Raw genomic sequence first — 14,892 nt, 5'->3', positions numbered from 1 at the left:
TAGTCTAACCCCCTGCCAAGCTGCAGGATTTGTTGTCTAAAAACCACCCAAGATGGATGGATCTCCAGCCTCCTTTTGAAAACCTCCAGTGAAGGATGTTCCACAACCTCCCTAGGCATCTGCTCCATTGTCCTACTATTCTTACAGTTAGGAAGTTTTTCCAGAGATTTAATCTAAATCTGAAATGCTGTAGTTTTAACCCATTGGCTCTTCTCCTGCCCTCTGTGGTGCAAGTACCAATGGCTAGAATTGGCAGAAACGTTCACTGGATGAACCTACCTATTACAGATAATGTGGCTGATGTAATTGCATCCCTTGCAGCAAAAGTCACCTCTCCAGCATGATGTGGTTGGGCTTTCTTCAGGATCAGTTTGTAGCTGTCTCCATCTGCCTCTATTTCCCAGTTCTCGTCTGGTTGGATTTCCATGTCATTAATATACCAGGCGACTTCACTGACTGGCACTGCTTCACTTAAAACACAGCTAAGGGTAGCTTGGTCCCCAGCAGTGACTTCAGTGTCAACCAAAGGCTGCAAAATTTCCAGGCGCCATCCTGCAGTTAAAAATATGTAATCAAACCCCAAGATACTGAAGCAAAGATTAAGTGTCAAAATTTATACTTAATGTTCTTAATGCATCTTTCGACAGCTAGACCACATGGGCTGGCAGAAGAGCCTGATGGGTTTTCTGAGGTCTAGGTTATGCAATCTGGTTAGAGATGGCAGAAATCTTAGAAACTAGACTGCCAAAGCTATCAGGAAGGATCCTTCACATCTGTGTGCTGTAGCCTCCTGTTTTTGACCTGCTTTAGCCCTGATTCTGCATCCTGGGTCCTTTCCTGGGTCCTTTCCCCAGTTTTAGCCAAGAACTTTTCTCGCTTGGAGCTTGGGAAGTTTTGCACAAGCAAATGGCAGTTTTCTCTGAAAAAGACTATTTCCTGACATTCCATGAAAATAGCAGCAAAATTCATGAAACGATGGTGAGTTCATAACACTGCACAAGCTTGCTGGTGTTGTGGGCACAACCATCTGTAAAGCAAAACTAAAAAAGCTTGTAAGCTTTAGTAATCTCCCTTCATGCCCACACTTACTTCACTGGTTCATCCTCACCCTCTCTTTTTCCCCTTTTCTGTAATTTGATTTGAGATTAATTCCTCGCTGTTTCCCACTCAAGGAGAGCATGTCACAATCTTCTTTTGTCTCTGTCCAGCAAATAAAAATAACTGAAACAACATCCTCCCTTTACTCTTTTCAAACAGATAAGAATATCAATAAAGTTATATTAGGAGGTTCCAAATGGTTTCAGATTTTGCTCTTGAATTTCTTTTTCATCTGCAACCCACACTATTTCCACGTTTTCCCTATTGAGTGATTTGAGAGTGCTGTCAAGAGCAAAAGAAGACTGACTTTATCCTTTGAATTCAGCTGCTCTCTTTCCTACTTTTTACTCTACTGTACTATTTTCCCTCAATGAAATTCAGTGAAGGACATGGGGTGAAGTGACACGACTGGACATTCTGAAGATATGTTGGATTTCACTTTTTGTGCAAAATTATTTACACTCTCTAGATTTAGGTCCTACAAGCTGGTAACGTAGAATGAAGGGTGTCTAACATGAATTAGGATTTACACTGGATCAGATCTTCAGGTTTTTTTAAGAAACATGCCATTGGTCACATGGTATTGTGAGAAACACAATGCCCAGATATGAAATGGAGATTGTGAGAGTATAGCCAGCCAGGTGCACTTATACTCCTAAGAATTATAACAAAATGTTGAGTAGATAAATTAATATGCTCCTCTTTATATCTAGTTAAAATTATTTGGTTGGACAACTGAGCTTGAGATAGGTACTTTGTACAACTGCGCAAGCTGTGACTGTGAATCCATTTCCCGCCAACAAAAAACTGATATTTTGTGCATGTCGTGAAGATTAAAGATCTAGCTAAGCCCCAAGTTCCCAAAACATTATTTTAACTCTACATCCTGTATAAGGAGCTTGATTAATTTCTGTCTGCAGGAGAAGCAGATGGGGGAAATGATGGAAATGCATTGAAAGCATGGAAGGTGCACTGATAAGTTTACAGAAAACATACTGTTCAATCACAATAGAAAAGAAGCTAAGATCACCACAGAGAGAAAAGTATTAGGAGCTGTGGGGGAGTATAGCTACCCAGTGCAGCTGAGGGATGCTATTCCTCACCAAGAAGATAGACTGAAGGAAAACAAAACTGTGGAAAACCTTTGAAAGATAGAAGAAAAAGTTCCACCTCCGTTTAAAAATTAGATTTTTGACACTGGGGTACCACCAACCCATGAGCTGACAACTAACAAACACTACAACCAGAAGGTTTGGAGAGCAAGCTGGAATGTGAAGCATGGGAGGAGGTATGCATGGCTTACATGGACAAATATGAAAGCACATAAATGGCTAAGAGAAAGAAACAAGATGAAAGGTCAGTTGAAAACTCTGATGAATCAAAAATTGCATTGAGCTTCCAGTAGCTGAACTATAAGGAAGGCTGAAAGACATAATATACTTACAACTGGCAACCGAAAGACAGAGATGGAGAGAAGTATCCAACATGTTTGCAACTTATATGGTTACATTTAATCAAGAAGCAGCAATACAGGAATGGTAATATACAAAAACCTGTAGGAAAACACTTCAATCTCCCTGGACACACAATAGCAGATTTAAAGGTAGCCATCCTGCAGCAAAAAAACTTCAGGACCAGACTTCAAAGAGAAACCGCTGAACTTCAGTTCACCTGCAAATTTGACACCATCAGCTCAGGATTAAACAAAGACTGTGAATGGCTTGCCAACTACAAAAGCTGTTTCTCCTCCCTTGGTTTTCACACCTCAACTGCTAGAAGAGGGCCTCATCCTCCCTAATTGAACTAACCTTGTTATCTCTAGCCTGCTTCTTGCTTGCATATATATACCTGCCTGTGGAAATTTCCACTACATGCATCCAACGAAGTGGGTATTCATCCATGAAAGCTCATGCTCCAATATGTCTGTTAGTCTATAAAGTGCCACAGGACTCTTTGCTGCTTTTACAGATCTAGACTAACACAGCTACCCCTCTGATACTTGACAAGAAGCAGCATGTTTGTCAATGCCATGAGATGATGCAATCACTCAAATACATAAGCCAGGCTTTATTTAATATATATTATGTATGAATAAAGTTTTCTGATTACATGTAAGTTTGACATAACATTGTCACAATTTAACCACTTTTTCCAAACACCTTACAGTGTTGACTAGCAGTAGATAAGGCAGTTCCAAATAATTCTTCAGCCTGTACTCATGCCCTCCTGGAAGAATTTTTTAATGGTGCCACAGAAGTACTGATGCTAAAAGACTGTCAATAGATGGGATTTATACTGATGACTAAGTAGCCACAGCAAACTTCACCAGGAGAGGAGACCCCAGCAGTCAAAGTGTCATGAGTTAAACTGCAGTGCATCTTTATACTGTAACTCAGTCATCTTATCAGCTGTGATTGTAACATACTAAACCATACTGCACCCGATAAAGAATTTTTTAAAATGTAACATAAAAGAAATTTTAAAAAGAGTATGATGAAATAACCATAGTTTAGATTGTTAGAAGGAAAGAAAACAAAATTAAATTATATTAAAAGTTCAAACTCAGTAAAGTAGAAATTGACCAGATCTTCAGAGTGCAAGGGTAGCTTTTGCTTTGGCTTATTATAGGAAACAGGTCAGTCATAAACATCAGATGTGGATTCAAACTCTTCTGAAATTCTCAGACGTTTAGGATCTGGGCCAATCTCTACTGAAAATCTCACAGCCTTTTGCAATTACTATTGTTGTTCATCCTTTGAGTTTGAAGATGACCATGACATCACTGGTTGGTTTAGTTTCTGTGAACACATGAGTAGCTGATCAGGCCATTCTGAGCTTTGAACTGTCTGTGGCACATTGAACAAGAGATGCCACTATGGGTTGCTTGATTAATAGAGGACATGCTTCTGTTACGAAATTTACACTGCTGGCACTTCTGCTCCGCCTCAGCAGTTCTCCTCCGCTCACAGACTGTAGCTCCAGTATGAATGAGGTTTCACCAAATAGAACTACCATGAAGGAGATCTTCCCAAAACTCAGGGTCATTGTTGAAACACTCCAAGGATAACTTGAGGGAGTCTTTGAAATGTTTCTTCTGACCTCCCTGAGAGCATTTTCCCTCCTTTAGCTTGCCATAAAAGATCTTTTTTGGCAGTCACTAATCTGACATTCTGGTGACATGGCCTGCCCATCTCACCTGTGATTTCATCAACGGAATATGGATGCTTGGAATGCCTGCCCATATGAGAATCTCAGTATCTGGAACATTATCTCACCATCTTATCCTCATCAGTTTTCTCAAACAGCCCATGTGAAAGTGATTTTGTGCAATTACCGTAATAGGCATTTGATAGTGGCTCCTTTTAAAGCCAGCTCACCAAAATTAAGGCTGTTTTTTGACATAAAATCTAGAGAGAGAGAGAAGAATGTATTTGCTGCACATTATCTTCTCTCTGGCATTGAATTGAAGTAGATAGGTAAGGACTAAAGGGGACAACAAATTAGGAATTATCAGGGAAGGCAAACAGCTGATTGAGTTGTACATAGCTCTGCACTGGTTTCCAAGACACAAGAGGGACAAGCAGCATGCACAGACGTTACAGATCAATGCAGGGAAGATGAAGATCAGACTAGCTGTACAATGGAATTCAAGAGAGGATGGATTGTTTGACAGCACAAAAGAGTTCACATACCTGGGCACCCCAATTAGCATAGATGGAGAGATAGTACATGAAATAAATACATAAAGGAGCCACATTTATTCCTAGTGCAATCATGGGCAATGACATTGGTTTCAGTGGAGTTGCATCTGTTTACACCAGGGCTGAATTTGGTTTAATAATTAGCAGTAGATGCATGTAACTAATTCAACAAGATTGGGCAAGCAGAAAACTGAAGCTAAAAACCACAACATCCTGCAACTATGATTTCATTATGTTGCATAGCTGTGTGAGTCTGTGTGCAATTGAAAAATGGAAGCATTCCCTCATAGCAAGAATGCTTTGCAAAGCTCATGAGTATAATATGGTAAGATGAGTTAAGGTGCAGTTCAGGAAAATAGCACATTGGAAAGCATACAAGAATAGATGTTATTCTGGTTGGGTCACATCAATCAAGATGTATCATGAGTGAATGTACAAGCAAGTCCTAAAATCTGGGAAGGCAAGCGATGGATAGTCAGACCACAGAGAAGCTGATAAAGCATGTTTGAGAAGGATTCATCTCTGCTGAGTAACAGAAAGAAACGTAAATGGTCATGTTCCACAGCCAACAGAAGTTGCACAAAGTATACTCACCTTTGCCATGATGCTTGCAAATCAGTCAGCAATGGCTAGGCTGTATGGTCAGCTGCTATTTCTGTTTAAAAGGGTTGTCAACTCTGACCGAAGCTATTCCAGGAGATTTTTTTCCCCAACATGACATAATGTCATTTTCTTAAAATATCCTATTAAAGTCTCCCAGATTTCTTTCACTAATCACAGGGAGAGTGATGCCGATTCAGGGAGACTCCAGACCAAACCTGGAGGGTTGGCAACTCTCCTACTTAACCTAATCAGGGCTGTCTCACTGTTTACCTTGTTGCCATCCTCATTCGTTTGTTTAATACACTCTTTGTTGTCTTGGTATGCTGATAGATTCAAAGCTCTTTGGGGCAGCGACTGCTTTTTATTCTATGTCTGTGCATTGCCTAACTGACTGGGGCCTCTAGGAACTAATGTAATTAACAATAATAATTATGATGATCATGATGTAAATTGTAATCTGTGAACCCTTGAAATAGCTATATCTGTGACCCATTAGAATGCTCACTCTCTGTATGAATGTTGCTTGTTTCTAGCTAATTTGCACAATTTATAAGCATTATATGAGATGTGACATATGTCACTGCTTACACATAAGTGCTTGTCACACGAAACATAAGTAGCAAAGTATAAAATAAAAGATTTATCTGTGTGAAGCAGAAGTAATGCAGGGATCCCATGACCTATGCTACTCTGTACCCAGCTCTGGCACTCAACATATATTTTTCTGGGTTGACCAGCCTTTCAAATCGGAAAGCTAGAACTCCAAGCACAGGTTTGTCATTGTTACCTTTCACAGTCAGGAACGCAGATGTCACAGCATCACTAGTCAGGAAAGTCACCCTGCAGTTGTCCTGGGAAGTGAGGTTCTTCAACAGGAGAAGATGCCTGCGTCCATTTTCAAAGTAAACCATCTCAATGTTTTCTGTGGTTTTGGCAGGCTCATCATCAATCAGCCAGTTGTAATTGTAGCACTCCGGTTTGGAAAGGTAGCACTCAAACAGAGCTTCGCCACCTTCCACGGCTTCCACATTCTCCAAACCTTTGACAATACTGTTTTTAGCTAATGGAAAAGGAAAATGATCAAAAACATTAGCTATTTTGCTTATATACTTCTGAGCAGTAGTGAGCCTTAAAGCACACTATGTAATTCCCATCACCTGGCAGCTGATATGAGAGCATCATATGTGGAAAGTTAATTTGTGGTTTCTCCTTTTAAATTTCAATGGCATCCTAACACAGTCTTATGTTTAAAATACATCCACAACAGCAATGTGGTTTAACAAGTAGTAAAATAACTCTAACACGGTGTTTCATTCTGGTTTAATTTAACATTTATCCAATAAGCTGACCTATATCTTTATACATGAAGGATGAAGTCATATTGTTCATATGAACTGAATAATTGTTCAATTGAAATGAATACAAAAAGCCATCCACAGTCCAAGAATATAGGGTATAACCAGTTTCCTTTTGTGCACAACAGGAATCTTTTCTTGCCAACCTCCTCCATATGTATAATTAGCGTCACAGCTGGAGAGATGTGAAACTGGTAGGGAGCGCATCTTAAAATTTTACCACCTTTTATACAAAACCCGTCCTTATTCCAGCAGCGGACTACTGTCAGATTACAAATATCATTGCACTGACCAAGTCAACAAGGGATTTTGCAAACTGTACTACCAAAAGACATTTGCAAAATTACAATTTATTGCATCGGTAACACTTTTTTAGTAGTAACTTTCTAATTATTACCAAATTCTTCTGACAGATGTCCAGGAACCTGATTTTCTAATCTGAGTGTCAGGGGCTGGGACCACTGTGTGTGCAAAAATGTGCATAGATGTGCATGACCCATTTGCACACAACTACTGCAACTGCATGCACCAACTAGTAGTTGGACACAACTAACCAATTTGATGCACATATCCCTAAATTGTGTGCACAGGTTAATTGCGTAGACATATTAGGCACACATTACTGTACAAGTTTATGTACACTGAGTTGGGTGAGCACCGTTTAGAAACAGAAACCCATAATGCTCACATGAGTTATATACCATAGTCCTCGTGATCAGTGTTCTAATACAGCACCAGAATAATGGGCCAATCAATCCTGTTTAGTAACCACATCAATCATTGTAACTTCTAATCCGTGTGCAATTGCTTGTCACTCAGAAAATTGATATTGAACTATTTATTCTCTAGCAAAGCCAAATCAGTTTTTCTGAGGTTCCAGAATTTTCCAACTTGAATGTTTAAAGAGAACAATGGTCTTGTGCCTAGGGCAAAGGACAGGAGTCAGAGGCATGACTGCATTCCTGTGTGAATGTATCCGCGTCATTTAATTTCTCTGTGCACCACTTTCCTCATATGTAGAATGCTGATACTTACAGATCCCTGCCCCTCTGGGGCCTTTTAAGACTAAATTCGTTAATACTTGGTGAGTGCTTTTAGATCCTAAGATGGAAGGAGTTACCAAAGTGCAGAGTATTATAATAAATAATAAATTCGCTTTTTAACTGAGCACAATCCCACAGTTCAGAAACCAAATAAGAAACAGTATTATTTCTAATCATAATAGCGTACCAAGTAATTGAAAACAAGAAATCCACATGCAAATAGCAGAAAACTAGTTATTAAAACATTATATGCTATGTTCTACTGTTGTTTGCCTTGAGTGCTTGGATATTTCGGTGCTTTAAAGGCAGTCCCATTTGAACTGGCAGGCTGTGGGCCTCATTCTGTAGTTGCTACATGTAGGTGTCCCACTGAAGTCAAGGAGAGTTCCTTACATGGAGCAGCTGCACGTCAACCCCTTCAGTTAGTTAATACTGGCAAATGTAGGGTAGTTTTCTTTGAAGTATCTTAGGCACCATCAAGTCTAAGATTGAGATCAGGTGTCTTTCACCTTACATGGGACACCAAACCACCAAATGCTCGACTGGTATCAAAAACCCGTGGAGGAAGATTTCCAAAAATGCCTACAGGTTACTGCGTCACAAGTCCCATTTAAGGCCAATGGGCCTTGTGCTACTAAATCTCTTAGGCCTTTTTGAAAATTATCCCTGTGATGATTGGAAAATTATTTTTTAAAATATATTCATGTCCACTCTGTCCTCAGTTGAAAATAAATAACCACAATAAAGACTGTGGGGCACTTGCATAGCACTGTAACTGGGGCAATACAAGTACCTAAGAGAGAGAGAGAAAATAGTGACTCTTGAACGCAGATGCCGAGCAACTGAGTCCAAAACACATACAAACAAAGCTCTGTTAATTAAACCAGTAAAGGTTACATATGGGGCCACATCCTTATCCTATTAAAATCAAAGGCAAAACTCTCATTAACTTCATTGGAAACAAGAGTTAGTCTTTGGTGGGAAAAAATACAAGAAAAGATTACAACAAACCTTGAAACACTGTTTTCTGTAAACCTAAGAATCAAGCTGCTCTCTTCACCTTTTCTATCACAGACACTTAACTACATATAAAATAATATTTCTATTGTTTTTTCCACTCTTTGTCTCCCAGGGACACTTACAATATCTAATTTCAAATGACAAGAGGCTTTACAAGTTATCATTATTTTAAATAGACATAAAACTCAAGAAAGGTGAGCTGTAGATTAGATTAACTGAAAATAAAAAATACAATGCCATTTTATCCTTTAGTTAATTTTTAAAGCACTTTGTATGTGAAAAGCGCTATATAAGTACTATTATTTTTCAAGACCAAGAACGCCATGTCTGCAGCATGACAATAATTCAGCAGAACATATCCCATTTGATAAGTGCTACTACCAAATTCAGTTCATTGGAGAGCAAGCATGATTACCTATACGCATTTGGAACCAAAAGTGGGCATTAAATTGAACTAGTTTCCAACTGAATTTTGTACATTTTCACATTCAACTCATGTTAACACCAAACGTTTTTCATTATTATTGATATTGGAATGAACACCAAATGAACAGGTAACGATTTGCCACTTATTGTCAGATGTGGCTGTGATTTGCCACTTGGTTGCTATTTGGTCCCCCCATGGTAGTCTTCCTTTTGTGCTGGAAGACCTCACCTTGAACATCAAGCATAGCCACAACTTTGGTGCTTCCAGCCTCACAAGAATAGATGCCACTGTCTTCTGGAAGGGCAGGTTTAATTTTTAGCTTGGCTACATTCCAGTCCTGCTCGATAATGACTCGTTGCCCATCTGCGGAAACTTCCTGATCATTTTTCTTCCATGTGGCTTGCACTGGTCTAGAGTACTGGCATATGAACTCTGCTGTGCCATCTTCATCAATGGTAATGTCCTGCATGGGACTGACCACCTCAATAGTTGGATCTGTCAACCAACATGTCAGGAGGGACATGCATTAGTGGATCCTTATGGAAAGGGCAGCTTAGATTTTGTCAAGCACAGAGCCCGCGTGGAATGGGAAGCAAAGGAAATGAAATTACAAGCATAAGGCTGTTCAAATGCGCTACAAGTTAGCAGGTTTAGCGTTTGCTTGTGTCAGCATCAAGCAAGGTGGAAGCAAACCAGGTACATTAGGATAGCTGTACCATCAGATAGTTTAGATCAATGGTTCTCAAACTTATTTGATCAGGCCCCCCTTCTTTGTGTCTGAAGTCGTTTACGTGCTCCCTCCCCCCACCACACATATATATATACTGCCACCCAGCTCTGGAGGCAGAGCGGAGAGCAGCAGCTGCTGGCCAGGCGCCCAGCTCTGAAGGCAGCACTGCGCAGAAATAAGAGTGGCAGTGTGAATAGTGATATTTGTCAGCATCACTTTTCACTGCAGACTTAATGTCCCATTGCCATTCTTACTTCTGCACTGCTGCTGCCACCCCAGGTGAGGGATTGAGTGGAGGGAAAGGAGAGCCCGAGCCCAAATGGCGTGGCTCCAGCTACCAGCTCTGGAGTTCCAGCTGTCCATTTATTCCAGCCTTCCAGGTGTGCACGGCCCTTCTGCATGAGCTCCAGCCACCCAGAGCTGACAGAGCTCTTAAATAAAATCACGCAGATCACGTCTCTCTTGACACATTTGCCCCATAGTTTGAGAACCGCTGGTTTAGCCCAAATAACTAAGACTTATACTAAGATTCTTGAAGGCTATTTTTCTTTGGAGACCATCCGGTAGGATTCTCTCCATCTCCATCATTTCCTCCCCACAATGACACCTATCACAGCAGCCCTCGTTCCACCAAGGAGCACTGGATGTGGCTCACTCTCGAGTATGTCAGGGCTTCTCAGAATCTGTCAGGGGTGGAGATAGTGAAGTGGGATGGGTGAGCTGCCTTGAGAAGATGGTTGAGTGACTTAAACAAAAACAGAAATGTCAGAGAGAACATATTCGGCAAGATTGGCCGGGGGTTAGCTGGGTGACTCCAATTAAACTGGTAAGTTTGTGTTAAAAATGAGGTAGGTCTGTGCTAAAAATGAAACCCAGTGTGGCTATATGTTCATCTGATTAAATCTGGCCAGGAATTTTCCAATGACGAACTTATAGCTTCCAACAGGCTGTGATATAATGGTGCCTTTACTATGATACTTTAGATGCCCAAAGGAAAACTTCACCAGTGATACTTAGGCCTGTCTGAAAGTTCATAGGAGCCTTTCTCTGTGAACAAACCGTGAAAGTTACTTGAAATGAAATGTACAATTACATTAGACATTCCAGCTTACCACTGGTCATAAAGCCTGTCAGAAACCCATAGGCACTAAGGCAAGCATGGCACTACAGGTGGGCAATCCTATTATGGATCTTCCAAAATATCACAGGGAGGGCACTCCATAGAAGATAAGCGCCCAGTTTTTGACTAATCTTGTGTCTGTCTGTGTTTAAAACAGACAATTACAGGCACCAATAATTGCATATAGCCATCTAACTAGTTGATTTGCAAAGTCAATCATGTAACTACAGAAGAACCTCAGAGTTATGAACACTAGAGTTATGAACTGACCGGTCAACCACACACCGCATTTGGAACGCGAAGTACGCAATCAGGCAGCAGCAGAGACCAAAAAACAAGAAAGGCAAATACAGTATAGTACTGTGTTAAACATAAACTACTAAATAATTAAAGAGAACGTTTTTAAAAAAAGATTTGACAAGGTAAGGAAACTGTTTCTGTGCTTCTTTCATTTAAATTAAGATGATCAAAACCAGCATTTTTTTCTGCATTGTAAAGTTTCAAAGCTATATGAAGTCAATGTTCAGTTGTAAACTTGAAAGAACAACCATAACGATTTGTTCAGAGTTACGAACATTTCAGTATTACGGACAACCTCCATTCCCGAGGTGTTCGTAACTCTGAGGTTCTACTGTAGATAACTCGATGCTACCATTAGTACTCCCAGCTTCCTGGAATCTTGAATTGAGGAACCCAAAAAATGGTCCTGGTAGCTGATGGCTCCTGCTGAGAAAAGGGATACCCGTGCCACTGCTTTTGAATTTTCACTGTCTTTACTTTCTTTTAAAATCCCACTGTTGAAGATAGCTGCTATGGTTATAGGCGTAATACAATACAGTAAAGAAAACAAAACCAAATCAAAGATTTTGCAAACTTCAAAAGCAGGCAAGGGGCATCCTCCTAGATGTTACTTTGTATTCCCCCTCCATCGGCATATTTGCAGGCAATATTTATTGTATATATTTGACCAAAAATCGGAATGGCAATTGAAATAGCAGCCTCTCAGCAAAGCCCTTCTCCCTGGAAGCACAGCTATGCTACAAAGGACTTTGTAGGTGTGAAGCTATACAATCAATTAGGTTAAAGAACTAGTAGTCATTGAAAGTCTCGACCTGAAGTAGCCCTTATCTTAAGAAGCAGAACTCATTGCAGCCTAGCTAAAATCAGTTAAACTGGACCAGTGAGAAAATGCTCAACGTGTTCATTTCACTGATGTTAATGGAAATTATATGCACACTTTGGCATGCAAAGGCAGCTGAGAGACATCTACTGAATTCCTCCTGCAATGCTCAGTTCTGTTCCCTAACGGCTCTATTATGGCTTTTAATGGCACAGCTCCCCTCATGAGAAATGTGATGGCAGGTCCTGAGGCCATTCTTGCTGCTTAGGGCTGAGGAGTTGATAGTGTAACAGAAAACTGATGCTAGTTTCAGACTGCAGTTACATAACTCTGACTACTTCTGTTTTAGTTAAAGGACACAGCTACCCAAAAAGGAGGAGGATTTTAATGGAAAAAGTAGCTAAACTTCTACGCCTCCTGGTATGTGATTCCCTCCCAATAATACAAGAAAGAAAAAAATTATTTTTGTCTCAATACAAAAGCAAAGTCGCAGCTTTTCCCGAGCTCTCTAAAGGATGTATCTGTGCAGGGGATTTCTTTATTATAAAGTCTGGAGCTCAGCTTTGTTTTCAGTTCATGGCTACCTTTACCAAATCTAAAACAGCATCAATTCAACAGCAACAAAACATTCTCAATACAGTACTAACCAGCAGTACATTGGTAACAAATTAATGGGCCCAAGTCATCATTGTGTTACTGCAGTTTTATGCCTGTGTTATTCCACTGCACTCCATCCTGGCACCACTACTTGTTCTGCAGTCCCATGCCCAAGAGCTCGCTGGTATCGATTTTGATGGAGTTATGCTGTGTCAACACTCCAGCCACATAATGATGAATCAGGCCCAATATTTGCATCTGCGTGTCTTGTGAAGCAGTAGCAGGGCGATGGTTCTGATGTGGACAGTGGTAAAACGAGGACAGACACATGCATGGAATTAAGCCGTCCATCCCCCACACTCTCCTATACCAGGCATTTAATTGGTTTCAGTGCAGGGGTTACAGGGCTTTCTACCATATAACCCATAATGTGCAGTATGCTCTCCTCAGCCTGCCCCCCAGGACTCAGCTCATTGAGTCCTAGCACCCTCCCCTCCTCGATGGGGTAAAGCAGGGTGGGGATCTCAGCTTGCAAGGGCAGCAAGGTCTCTCCCTATCACATGAGCCCAAGGCCCATCTCCAAAATCCCAGGTCTTTTACCTCTGGGAACATTTTATTCTTTTAACCACACTAGAAACCAAACGCAAATTGCGATGAATAAACACTACCACTCCAGTATTTCAGCTGGGTACTAAAGGTTCCTACTTCATCCACTGTGGCTTGAACATACTGCAAGGAAGGCAAAAAACTCTCTGGTCCTACACCAGTTGTCCTCTGGGAGAAAAATTCCTTCCTGACCCCCTAAACAGGTGATCGGTTAGACCCACGGCATCTGTCAGGCTAGGTTCCCATTCCAAGTTTGAGCGGGTAGGGTGGGCTGCTGGAAAGGAGCCGAAAGATGCTCCACATGGCCCCCACACTAGGTTAAATAATGGAGGCTGGGGAACGCTGGCCAATCAGCACTCCTCTCTCCTGGCTGGCCAATGGGTGCCAGAGCCTCATGGAAGGGTGGGGAGCTATCTATTGTCTATTGGCGAGTGTCTCCCTACCTTGCTGCTGGGGCTGTCTCCCTTTCATCACTGATCCCATCAAATTCTCCCACCCATTAATGCAAGTGGGTGGCATTTATGGTAATATTATTCTTGTATAGTCCTGGGGAGGACACAACACCCAAGTACCACAATGGTAAGACTAAATCCTCATCGTCTGTTTCCAGAGTTTGAACAAATCCTGACTCTACTACCTGGTAAAAGCCACAGGTCTGATCCTACAACTCTTACTCACTTGAGTCATCCTTATTCACAGAAGTAGGTTTGTTGAAACCAACAGGTCTACGTACTTGAATATGGACAACTTGCATGAGTAAATGTTGCAAGCCTGGGCTCTATCCTAGAGTCCAGTAGTTATGAAAATATTATGCCACTGGCAGAATACTAATAACACAACAGTATTTTGGAGGAATTTCATACAGTTAACCAGAAGGCAGGAGCACTGGTATAGAGAGTAATTTGGGGGATGGACATCTGCATCTTTCTAAAAAAAATACCTTTGATTAATAATTTAGCTGAAGATATGAGGGACCCAGCTCTGAAAGTCACAATCCCCGAATCATCAGACCCCAGGTTCTTTAGGGTCAAAGTGTGGATTTTTCCATCTCGCACAGCGATTTCACTGACAGCGCTGTTCTGAAGAGGAGATCCATCCAGCCACCATTGTATGTTCTGCACCCCCGGGCGTGAGAGCTCGCAGGTGAAGGTGGCTGACTCACCCACAAAGACATCCGTGTTCTTTAAACCACAAACTATCTCTGCTTTCTCTTCTGTATAACAGAGCAAGAAAACGGGTACACCAAGGGAAAACAAAGGATAAACATATTCACGTTCCTTCCACAGAACTGACCTAAAGTTCAGTTCTTAGATTCACAGATTCTGTGAACTGTATTCAAATTGTCCTGCATAAATAAATTTGTCACGCTCATTCAGATAAACAATGCACTTGCCGACAAACAAGTTTGTCGGTTTGTTCGGACATACTATTTCAACATGAGGACAGTCTAAGAATTTCATGATTCATTCGTG

At 41.0% G+C, this 14,892-nt stretch overlaps 1 protein-coding gene across 1 annotated transcript in view; it reads right to left on the bottom strand.

The window, feature by feature from the left end:
- OBSCN (obscurin, cytoskeletal calmodulin and titin-interacting RhoGEF) overlaps positions 1-14,892 on the bottom strand; it is a 255,381-nt gene that overhangs the window by 56,788 nt on the left and 183,701 nt on the right. The window contains exons 73-76 of the mRNA XM_075062167.1: positions 14,361-14,633; positions 9,476-9,742; positions 6,190-6,462; positions 280-552 (exon numbers count right to left, since the gene is read on the bottom strand). Coding sequence (XP_074918268.1) covers positions 280-552; positions 6,190-6,462; positions 9,476-9,742; positions 14,361-14,633 — 1,086 coding nt within the window. The remainder of the gene's footprint in view (positions 1-279; positions 553-6,189; positions 6,463-9,475; positions 9,743-14,360; positions 14,634-14,892) is intronic.

Source organism: Chelonoidis abingdonii, chromosome 2 (genome assembly GCF_003597395.2).
Source record: "Chelonoidis abingdonii isolate Lonesome George chromosome 2, CheloAbing_2.0, whole genome shotgun sequence".
NCBI lineage: Eukaryota > Metazoa > Chordata > Testudines > Testudinidae > Chelonoidis > Chelonoidis abingdonii.
The sequence above is the reverse complement of the archived record's forward strand: the minus strand, read 5'-3'. Positions and strand labels throughout refer to the sequence as shown.